The sequence below is a fragment of the Abramis brama genome (genome assembly GCF_963993115.1).
Source record: "Abramis brama genome assembly, chromosome: 8".
Lineage (NCBI taxonomy): Eukaryota > Metazoa > Chordata > Actinopteri > Cypriniformes > Leuciscidae > Abramis > Abramis brama.
This window is the reverse complement of record NC_139970.1, coordinates 19,544,929-19,557,600: the sequence shown is the minus strand read 5'-3', so window position 1 is coordinate 19,557,600 and position 12,672 is coordinate 19,544,929. Positions and strand designations below refer to the sequence as shown.

Below are 12,672 nucleotides of genomic sequence, written 5' to 3'. Positions count from 1 at the left end.
CTGATGAAAATAAGTTGACTATTAAAAAGAACAGATCAACAACAGTTCAAATAATAAAATAAAATATATTGTTTAAATTGTCACTGGCTTTATTATTTTGGAATAAATGTAAAAATGTGCAAAAACACTAACTTTATACTTTGGTTTAAACTTGGTTTTAATAAAGTATAATAGTGTAAAAATACAAAATAGAATTGTATTTGGTCTTTATGTAATATTTGTTTAACCAGGGAAATTTGACAACATTAATTTTAACAGGGACATGAATTTACATTTGATAGATCTACAAAGAAAAATACTGAGGACTTTGCCTCATTTTAAAGTCAAGTCAAGTCACCATTTATATAGCGCTTTTAACAATATGGATTGTTTCAAAGCAGCTTTACAGAGATAATAGGAAATTACAGTAACAGAGATTGTTTAGGCTTTACAACAGCTCTAGGATAAAGTTATTGTCCAGCTGAATTTAGTTTTGATTGATTCACTTCCGTTGCGAAGATCATTAGTTATTAACTTAGGGGCCGCTAACACAACACCGTTCTAACAGGAAAATCCTTAACGCGCTGCAGCCGCCCATCCGCACAAAACAGTGCCTGGTGTCTCGAGAACGCACTCCCTGAAATAGGTTCGAAGGTGCAAACGATTATCCGTTATCTCTGCGCAAACCTTAAAAACGCAAACCCGCGAAAACGCAGACGTCGTGCACATGCGCATTACGTGTTCAGTCCAAAGTTATGAGCGTTTGAATATAAATGTGCACAGGCGTGTAGCCCTTTACCACTGCACTCCACTGCTTGTGTACGTTTTATTAGAGCGCATTACTCATTGATGCGCACCTCTGCATAATTGCCTTCAGCAAGCAGCTCATGTTGCAATACATTCACAACCAGGGATGTGATTTTTCCGTATTTATTAATTAATTTAACTAATCAAAAAGACTGAGATTTAATTATATAACTATATAGTATGACAAGCTGGTTATTTCAGAGTGAAGCGCGCCACTGTTTTTACACGCGAGGAGCTCATGATCCAGTGTTTTCAGCATCTTGGTTTCTCAGTAAAAAATGCTCCACAGAAACATATCTCTTCAAGCGCTGTGTATTTGAAAACTCAACATGTGCAAACCATTTACTAAATTTCGTAATGAGAGTAGTTAATAAATCTGTTGTCAACCAAATAGAAGCTTTATGGTCTCCCTGCGGTTTTCTACAACAATAATTAAGACAGCCATAAATATTAGTATTGTCATTTTACTGTTGTCTAAAATTTGGATGGCCTTCTTTGTGCTTTGCTGATCATATGCCTGACAACAGACATGCACAAGTACCATTCTGTGAGCATTATATTTTAGATGCAAAACCAAAAGGGCAAAAACATGAGTAGAGAAGTGAAGTGAATGCTTTCCATTGTGGCTTCTCATTGTAACCTAGCTGCTTTGGTGAAGAGTCACTATTAGCATTTAAGGTAGTACTCACTTGATGATGGAAACATGACAGTTGAGAGGCAAATAAAACATCTTCAAGCACAGATCTAAAAACACAGCCTCTTTCTTGGGAGATGGTAACAAGATGTGCATTTGGGGACAAATTGTAAAGTAAAGGTGAAGTGTGCAATTTCTGTGGCACCAAAAAAACATGCAATCAGTTTGTTTGAGCTGTCCGACTGGGATTTAAATGGGAGTTTCACCTCAAATACTGGAAAGAGTTTGGGTTGGGACTGTGAACGTGGTTTAAAAACAGTTATTTGTGCAATTTTACAAATTCCACTCTTGGAGCTTTGAAACGGTAGCACAGAATATGGGCATGTGTGAGTGCGTATGTGCGGGTCTTACCTATGAACCCTGAGGAGGGTGGGTTGGGCTGGATGTTCTCCAGATTGTTCCCCTGAATCACATCCCATAACTGCCAGATGTATTTCGGGTGCAGGATGTAGAAAGGCTGAGCGGGGAAGTGCATCCTGTGCTCCATGTATGGTGTGAACAGGTTGTAGTCTGGATTTGAGTACCACTACAAAACAAAACAGTTGACAAAAAAATAAAATGTATTCATTTTCTAAATGCATCTTTTTGTGAATGAATCATACATGTATGCTTTTTTTTTATTGACCTTGTAATGTTTCATCAAAATGTCATAACTGGTGAAATGACAGACTTTTTGCTCATGTATGCCAGACTTCTCCAATAATTTATTCTGCTTAAACCTGCCCTCTGTTACAATTCAGTTTTTCCTCAAACCATTTAGCTAGTTTTTATTGAAAGTGATGTGTTATGTTACTTTTTCTCACCTGGGTGGGCTTGCTTGTTTGTTTTTTAATAAAAAAATAAAAATTCTATTTTCTATTTTTGGAAAATGTAAAGGCCATTTCACAGCACAATTTAAATGAATGCGGTTCTGCAATTCTGGATTGAAGAAAAATAGAATACAGGAGAAGAAAGTTCAACATGTTTCAGCAACATTTTTTTTTTTTTTTTAATTAAACAAATGTGATGTATATGTAATGCCATTTTTGCATATTAGTTTGTTGAAGTTGATAATCAAAGGTAAGCAGCAAATACATTGGTTAATTAAGGGAGATTAAAAATAAAGTATAGTTGGGTAAATTACTATTATAATTATTGCAGGTTTGTGCAATGTTCTGAGATTGCATTTCACTGTTTTTATTCATTTTGAGTACTACCGAATCTGCGAGATGAGTAACTGCATGCTCACATTTATGCTAAAAAAATGAAGCCTACCCGGAAGTGCGAAAAACTGCAATACATCTAAAATCCGCTAGGGGCAGGTCCCAAAAGGGAGCAAATGTCCATAGACCACCATGTTAAAATGTCCGTTTTCACAGCATAAATTCATGTTTTTACAGGTTGGTCCCATGGACTTTTATTGTATTTTTCGATAGGTTCCGAGTGCCTGACAACTGTGAGGGGGGTGAATTTTCTCGTTAAACTCGTTAGTTTAGATCGTATTTAGATATAAAATGTATGACAGATAAGGGAGTGGTTAACTTTGATTGACAGCTTGATTGACAGCTGATAACGAGCATAGGCTGCGCCAAGGAGAATGACAACATAAGCGCCATTTTTTAATATACAGTTGAAATATAATACTACTGTTTTTGTATCATGAAATGTAGTTTTAAGAGATTTTCCAAGATGGCGCCGCCCATATCCCCCATAAACGGCCTCAAAACCGTTTTTCAGAAAGTCTATGGGTGACGTCACAGATGCTTTGTCCATATTTTTTACAGTCTATGGTTTACACACAACACCTCTGCACTTACAATTTCTCTCAATTTGCTCTTACTACATTAAACGAAACCAAAAAAGAATTAGCACAACGTTAAAAAAACATATCAAAGGAATATTCTTTAACATGTTGTACTTCTGTTCTTCATAAACAAGAATTCAGCAGGTTCATTGTTCACTGCACATTGTTCTCAAAATGCTCCAAAGGAAAGTTCCTGTGCTTTAAAAGACATACTATTGTATTGAATTAGAGAATTAACCACTGACCATTCAGCTCTACAGAGACTTAAGCTGCCTTTCCACTGCACACGACAGCTGATGGATGGGAAGTCGTTTATTTGCTACGGACAGGGGCTGCGTGGGGTGCCGGCCATTTGCACATTTTCGGATCTGATTTGAACTTTGGATGCGCTAAACTTGAGCGACTACACCTTATGTGACACACCGACCGGATGTGATGTATTCCAATGTATTTCAATCAGATCGGTGTGAGAATTAATACTTTGTTGAACTTTTCCAAAAAACTCCTGATACATTTAAACACGTATTTAAAACACTCATTAAAAATGAATGGTTATTAATAAGTAATCAGTTACAATAACTATTAACATTTATATTTTGTAATGTCTGGCGTTTATTATGACAGTCGTGTCCAAATGTCGTGTGCAGTGGAGAGGCGGCATTAATTACTGACCTTACTATCCATTCATTCTAGAGAAAGCAGAAACGGCTTTTTATTGAAAGGGTTAATTGGATGCCCCGCAATCTAATTGGCTCCCGGTTTGTCAACGGGGTCAGATATTTTGTTTCTTCTTTTTCTAAGGACTTGCTGTGAAAATGGTGCAATTTCCATGTCTCATCGAACAATCGTCAGATGGCACACGTGTCGGGGACGTGCTGTTACTCTGCGGGAGTCAGTCAAGGCAAAGCAGTATAAAGATGACCATCTATTCTGTATGTATCCCATAATGTCTCATGGATGAGAGATGGATGGGATTGTGAACATCAGAAATGGCATAAGGCTGTTCCAGTGAGGTAAGGGCACAAAGGACAGATGGGAAGCATTTATAGTAATCTGCTCTCCCCGGTATTGTGGTTTATGGTTCACAGCGGTGTGTGAGCAGAAGCGCTCAGATCAGACAAATCAGAATAACCTTCCAGCATGGTGTCATGCGAATTGCAAATGTACCACATCACCTGCTCTCTGGAAACATGTGGGAAGAAATATCAAAGAAAAGTATGTAATTCTAGAGATGTGATTGCGCTTGAAGACCTTAAATGTTAGAGGACATATTAAGCCCTTTTTACAAATTCTTGATTTTGTTTTTGGGGTCAACTGGAATAGGTTTTTCATGCTTGATTGTTCAAAAATAAATAAATAATAATAATATTTTTTCACATCAAGTTATTTATTTCATTTTATTATTCCACCTACTTGATCTGCAAGCCATTTTGCTGCCTATTATTTTTTATTAAACTATTATAAAAAGTTTAGTAATGCACATTTGACTGATTTTAAAAATGTAAATGTAAACATTCATGTGCAAAATTATTCAACCCCAAAAGTCAAATTTCGTGCAGAATCTTTTATTATTTATAACCTTATTTATATATTTATAAGTTTCTGTCACCACTCTACTTCAATCTTGGCCCATTCCTTGCTTTAAAAAGCTTCCAGATCAATGATAATCTTTGGTTTACACGTTACCACTGCTTCAAATTTCACCAAATATTTTCAATGAGATTTAAATCTAAAGAATGTACAGGCCACTAAAGAACATTCTATGACTGCTCTCTTAACCAAGCTTAAGTTCTAGCAGGAAAGTCCATTGATCATCAAGCTTCAGTCTCTGCACCAAAACATCACCATCTTTGCCAAAATGGCTTGAAACTTTAATGAATTCATGCTGTCCTTCATACAGTAAAGCACCCCCCTCCCAAAAGACTAGACCACCTGCATGTTTGACCATGGAGATGCTGTTCTTCTGCTCATAAGCTTTGTCCTTTTTGCACAAGACATACCGCTGATAAATGGGTCCAAACAGTTCCAGTTTGGTCACATCACTCCATAAATCATTCTTTCAGAACTCCACAGGTCTATTTGAATGGATTTGATCATATTCAAGTCGTTTTAATGTTTGCTTTAATGTTCTTCTTGGTCAAGAGCCATGCTTGTCCAGTGTTCTTATACTCTGCATTGAAATGTTTCTTTTTTTTTTTTTTTCTCCATCAGGTTATCTTGCAAATCTTTGGCATTAAAGGGGTCATATAATGGTACATGCACTTTTACAAGTTGATTGTACTGAAATGTGTGTTGGCAGTGCCTGTACACAACCATCATAAAATGATAAAAATCCATCCAGTGTTTTTTTTTTTTACATCTCCTTATATGTTTTCCCTTCTCTCAAATCAAGCCATTCGACCTAGTGACCACACGGTCGGACACCCCTCCCACGATTGTTGATTGACAGCAGCGTTTCAACACAGGCCCGCCCTCGCTCGTGAGCGAGCTGTCTGTCATCATAGTCTGCGCATCATTGTTGATATACGCTGGAGCACTGTCTATGAGCAGAATGGCTTCTAAGCGATTGTGGTGTTCTGTTCTTGGGTGTAATAAGGAACACAGCAGTCATTTTGATGTTCCTAAATCCGAACCGCTGAAGACACAGTGGCTGAGTTTTGTTTTCGAAGGGAATATCCCCCACGATCAACGTCAATGCTTTCATGTTTGCGTGAATCATTTCACACACCAGACTGCTTTACAAACGAGGTCAATATAAAGCTGGTTTTGCTAAGAAGCTGCTCCTGAAAAAAAGGATCGGTACCAACTATTTGTGTTCGTGCTGCACCTCCAGAAGAAGAAGTGAGTGTAACGTTTTATTAATCTTTATATTAATCTTTGCAAATCGCTAGCACGCTTCACGATGAATGCGGCTAATGTTTACACTCAGGGTACATTACGGCATGTTTTCTATGTACGACGTTCTCAATATAATTCATAATCCCACGTTTATAATGAACAACGCGTTATGGTTATTGTGTTATTGTGTTTCAAACAGTGTACGCACAGAACAGAGGGGCGGGGTGAGCAAAGCTCATTATCATTTAAAGACACATGCACTTAAACGGTGTGCTGAAAACAGAGCTGTTTTTGACCAGGTAAAATGAGTGTTTTCTTACAATACTAATGAGAATTTTTAATTAAAGTATATTACAAACTTTTAATTTAGACCCTAAAGAATCATATTAGCTTGTACAAAAATGGCATTATATGACCCCTTTAAATTGAGGGCTTTTCTTAGTTGCTCCGATCAAACATTGTATTCCCCTTAATGATATCTTGCGCTTCAACACCCTCAAAGGTTTTCTGGCACAACAAATGTTAAACTTATGAATAAGGCTGCCAGCCGTGTCTCTAGAAACTTTTAGTGTTTTGTAAAGTTTCTTATAGCTATAGACTTTCTAAATGTAATAAAACAATTCGTTTTCTATGGATTTTTTGAGAGCTCTTTTGACTTGGCCATATTTGCTTCTCAACTTTAGCACACGCATGGGTTAAATGTATGCATGTGTAACAGCAAAAGCTAATTCCATTTTGTTATAGAGCTTCCAAAGACTTAATTGTGTTTTAACACACTTTTTTACCATACAAATAAGTGACTTAAAAACAGTAGCGTTTAATAGGGATCGAATAATTACGGCATAGCTGTATTACAACATTAAAAATGCTATAATTCAAAAGCATAACATTATAAATTGACATTATCACTCAATTTGCCACTAAACTGTTTTAGATGCAAAAAAAAAAACAACCTTCTAAAATCTTTAGAAAAACGTACATTTGTAAATTATTATTAAATTTTAAATGAGGATTATTGTGACATGTACGTTCACGGAAGAAAAATCAAGACTACAAATCGAGGTGTTTGAGTTCAGAAACCTTGATTACTGATATAGAGAATATGCCTTTGGAGTGATTTTTCATCAAAAAATAAATAAAAATTGTGACAAAAGTACAATAGGTTCCCTTTCAAATCTTGTTGATAACTAATGAACAAAACAGCCAGTACTCACTTTGTGCAGGTTGAGGGTGTATGGAGCAGGATCCCACGCCACCAGTGTTACATTCTTGTACAATGAGCTTGTGTTAAACTGGTGCTTGGGATTCGCCAGAATCTGCAAGCAAAACAGACAATATGTTACACAAAAAGACAAACAAAAGGAGGAAGAGACACAGAATTGAGGCCCAACTAACTTGTTGATTAGTCAGAAAACACAACAGCATCACATACTTTAACTTAACCATGTGCAATGTGATAATGTTTCCAGCGAAGATAAATTCATCAGTCTGCATTGAAAGTGAACATGCTGCACAAAATGCAGTTAGTTAAAACATTTGATGTTTAATATACAGTAACACAAGCATTCAAAAGTTTGGGGTAAGTTTTTTTTCTTTAAACAAAATTGATAATTTTCTTCAGCAAGGATGCATTAAATTAATCAAAAGTGACAGGAAAGACACTTATAATGTCAAATCAAACAAATGCCAATAGACCCCTAAAAAAAAGCATTCAATCTTTTCAACATTTATAAGAAAGTTTTCTGAGCATCAAATGTTATTTTAATTTATAATATTTCACAGTATTGCTGCTTTACTGTATTTTTGATCAAATAAATTCACCCTTGGTGAGCATAAGATACTTTTTTAAAATAATAATAATAATAATAATAATAATAATAATAATTACTAACCCCAAACTTTTTTGAACGGTGGTTTACTGTACATTTTCAATACGTAGACATGTGAATATTTGATAACTATGGGGCAGGGAAAGATTATTACAAAAATAATGCCCTAAATTCAGTCTGTTCCCCACAAAAGCTGACTTTAGAGGACTTGCAATACAGTGCATAAACCATTTTAACCACTTTTATAAAGCCTTTTTGGGCAATTTTTTGTTCATGGTCAGCTCATGGTCTTTTCAAACTTGTATGACTGACTTTGTTCTGTGGGAGACAAATGGCACACGGGTGAGCCAGTGAGTGAACTTTTAAAACACTACTTTGCAGCTCCCATCTTGCTCCCATCTTGTTCCCAATTATGTGGCTGATTCACTGAAAGTTGCATTACTACTAATGGATGCTGAAAACATCAAACGTTGCTCACCTGAGAGTTGATGATGCGTACGGTGGTTTTATTCCCAACGTCTCTTTCATAACCCTTGGTAGGAGCTGTATTAAACCGCAGCACTGCATCATGGGAGTCTGGAGTTACAAAAATTGGGGCTTTAATTACATGGTGCCTCAAACTGAGCAGCATTTCAACAACAAAAGGCATTTCACTCCTGCACATGTCCAGATAACAATACAAACCAATATGTCCTAAGACAAAAAGAGAAGCCACTAACAACAACTACGTGAAAAAAAAAAAGGCTGAATAAAAGGCTTTAGGCAAAAAATCAGCAAACACAGAGAACACAATGTACAAGAGTGCATTGGTGGAAATGTGAGGGTGCAGCGCTGGTAAACATGTTCCTCACACTGCTCAAGCCTGTAATCTGTTGTTAGGAACTGTGCAAGCAGCTTGTTTAACAGCACAAAGCCATTTATTACTGGGTTCACCTCTGGGAGCTCTTTATTGATTGGAAATCTTCCATTTAATCTGCCGTGTGATTGAGTGACTTCAAAGGTCATGTTAAGTTCACTCAAAAATATGAGAACTGCCCTTCATTGTGGTTACCAATGTCATTCGGGTTTCCACCTATTCAAACTTGGTGCATCGCATTCGGTTATGAGACAGGTGAGAATCAACGGTGTTTGGAACGAAATGACAATAAGACAATTATCATTTTCATGAAAATCTCATCTCTGCAAAAACAAAACTTTTTGTGTAAAAGCACAACATATGCAGATCTACAAAACCTTGGTTTGTTAATTAGATGGTGATAAATGCCAACAAAGAATGAAATGTAATTACTACTACTACTACTACTAATAATAATAATTTAAAAACAATTAAATAGCGGTTTTATTCTAAATAAAATATTTAATTAAATAAAAATATCTAAATAAATACAAAAATATAATACAAATGAATACAAATAAACTTAATTTAACCAGTTGACCCACTTCAGTTTGCATACTGCACAGGCAAAGGGGTCGATGAAGCAAAGGTATTTATAATTATCACAGACATTGTTCATGAGCACCTCAAGTCTTCTAACACCACAGCCAGACTTTTGTTTGCTGATTTTTTTCTTCTGCATTTGACACCCTACAGCCACATATGCTGAAAAACTCATTTTCATTTGGAGAACCAGCTGATTTTTTGGATATTTGACTTTCTAACCAATAGGTCTCAGAGAGTGTTTTCTGCCCCACAACCAAAAACACATTTAAAAAGCATTTAAGTATTCAAATTTTAGATGTTTACAAATATCCTTCTATTATCTATTGAATCCCACAATAATATTTAAAATATCAGTAAGCTTAATATGTATAAAATCATCATTTATTGGGTACTTTCAATTGGGAGGTGGCTGTCCCGAACCCCAACCCCTCAATTTCAACTTGTGAAAATGATATTGAAATGTTTTTATTTTTTTTATTTTTTCCATTGTTGTTTTTAAAAATATCTTTTTGATTTCTTTTAAAAAGAGAAGTAAAAAAAAAAAAAACCAAAAAAAAAAAACACAAACATTTATTTTATATTACATTTTTAAATCATGAAACTTGTATAAAAATATATGTCCCACATTTTCATGCAACTACCGCAACAGTGTGTGTTTTAGTCCATTGGCTGGGACTGATTTTAACCACACCCCAACATTTTTGATCAGGAAATATTCCTGTGTCCCTCTCTCTCATAGCCTCTCTTTCATTGTAGAGGTACCATCATTTTGAGGGAAATGTGTTAAAAAGTCTGAAAATCTGTAACTTTAAGGAACGTCACTACCAAACATCTTTTTTTCTGATATTAAGCAAACTTCTTTGGGTGTTATTCCTTCAAATTTTGTTTTTATGTTAACTTAACTACAGAACTGTGCTAGGTAACCATGTGCTGGCTATCATCTTTGAACTAGGCTCAAACGTATCTAAAATTGTCACTACCGAAACATGTGGTGAAGTTTTTTTGAGTGTTATTTGATAAAATTGAGTTTTTGTGTATGTACAACTGTTCAGAACTGTGCTAGTTAACCATGTGCTGATTAGCATCTCTGAGTTAGGCTCAAAAGTATCTAAAATTGTCACTACCGAAACATGTCATCATTGTTTTGGTAGTGACAAAAGGGAACACATAATCATTTATTTGGGGGAAATAAACAAAATTTTAGTACAGTTGTGCAAATCATTAGTATCTTAGTGTCTTTTAGTAGTGTTTTAGTATGCGAGTTAAAATTCTGTAATGTGATGTGGTCGTTACCAAAACATTACTGTCACTACCGAAAATGTGCCGTCAAGACCGGAACATGCATGTTTTGTCCAAAAAGTATATTGAATTATCAACTGATGATGTTATTATAGTGAAAAAGATGAAAAGATGTTATTATAGTGTTTGGTTCAATGTATATTCAAACTAATGAATCCTTAACTTTGAAATCAGTATGATTAACTGAATGCCTTTTACAAAGAAAGATTGGATTAAAAATACAGCAAATCTTATAAATTACATTTGAAATATTGTTAAAATTGTAATTGTTATTGGTTTACCTGTGAAAAATCTTTTTTTTTTTAAATAGCAAAAAATATATTTAAAAGGTAGATGCAAACAAAATGTTAAGTCAATATGAGCCTTCTTATCAAATTATTTATTATTGTGTTTCGGTAGTGACAAATTTGGTGAGAGGAAAATATTCCAAAACTTTCTGAAAATACAATATGATAATTAACTGCACAATTACTATAAATGTGTACCTTGGATATTATACAATTTGCATACATACAAAATTTGTGGAAAAAAAAATATTTTTTTATAAATATAACTCTGACTTTGAATCAATTCTGTAGAATGGCCCATATACTTCGACTGGATCTCCACAACGCTGTTCTGCTCTTCATTCTGTATACGGATGATGATTGCAGGTCCACTCAATCCAACTATCATCTAGTCAAGTTTGCCGTTTCTGTCTCAGCTCTCTGCTCTGGCCCTTCACAGCATCACGGCTCAGCTCTTCAGAAATATGTTGAGTGGTGTGCATTTACATTTAGTTCCAACTCCTATTTGGAACTTAATGTAAACAAGACTTAAGAGATGTTACAAATAAGCAGAGGCAAACGGCTATGGCAGTCACTACTCATTACTATTATTATTAAAGCCCAAAGAGATTGCTGAGGAGGCAATCTTGGGCACAATTTCCGACAATCTGCTGAAATTTACTTCCAACACAGATGAGATTCTTAGGAAATGCCAAAAGCGGCAGTACCTCTTAAGGAAGCTCAGTTCCTCTGGGGTTAGTAAGAACTTTCTCAATATGTTCTACTATTCCTTTATTGAAAGTGTCAACACTCTCTATCGTTTGTGGGTTTCATTCTATCAGCCTTCAAAACAGAAATGCTTTGGAGCGCTGTTCAAAAAAGATCTGACTTTCTGTTAGGGCTCTTTCCACTATACATAGTTCCCACAGGCCAATTAATGTCACGTGACCTCTCCGGAGACGCCATCTTTGAGGGCATAAGCTGCTGTGTTTACAAGGTTTTACAAGCAAATTTCGAAGATTTCTTCCTATTTATAATGTTACGAAAATCATGAAGAGACAAAGTGACAGAGATTATAAAGACACTCTATTAACACAAGACAGAGAGAGGTACAATGCGAAAATTTCAGTCAGAAATGGTGTGGATCCGTATGCGCTAAACTGAGCACTGATTTTGCAGCTTTGGCTCAGATACTGTATTATCCATGTGTACCATTATCTGGTATTGGCTAGGAGTTTTAACACATGTAAGCAATTCCGAGCCTGGAAATATGTGCATGAATATGAATATACACGGTATGAAAATAAATAAAACTCGCGTGCAAATTAATGTAACAGTTAATGCGGAACTATTTTATACGCGGGTCCTTTAGGGACATAATCTGAGATGGCAAGGCTGGAATGTGTGTGTGTGCGTCAGTCTGTGTCTGTGTGTGTGAGTGAGAGAGAGAGTCGCGGGCGCGATCGAACAGTGGAAACAATGTTGTTTTTGTATGTTTTTAATACCTCGTCATTTTGTACATACAGGACATCATTCAAACTGCAAAGTGTTAACTTATATTTGTGTACACTCGCAATAAAACACAACAAATTATTGCATGTTTTGAGGGAGTTTCTTTCCTGTTTATCCTCGCCAGCCATAACCTCCATCGTTGTTCTGACAAAAGCTTCGTCTTGTCACATTCATGAAGTCTAATGACGGGTATACTGTAAAATCCAAATTTAACTGAACCTCCG

General features: G+C 35.7%; 1 protein-coding gene across 2 annotated transcripts in view; it reads right to left on the bottom strand.

Annotated features, from left to right (window-relative positions):
• Positions 1 to 12,672, bottom strand: part of st6gal2a (ST6 beta-galactosamide alpha-2,6-sialyltranferase 2a) — a 74,762-nt gene that overhangs the window by 14,462 nt on the left and 47,628 nt on the right. For both annotated transcript variants that reach the window (XM_084122228.1, XM_084122229.1), the window contains exons 3-5: positions 8,409 to 8,506; positions 7,316 to 7,417; positions 1,832 to 2,006 (exon numbers count right to left, since the gene is read on the bottom strand). In XM_084122228.1, the coding sequence (XP_083978354.1) occupies positions 1,832 to 2,006; positions 7,316 to 7,417; positions 8,409 to 8,506 (375 nt within the window). The remainder of the gene's footprint in view (positions 1 to 1,831; positions 2,007 to 7,315; positions 7,418 to 8,408; positions 8,507 to 12,672) is intronic.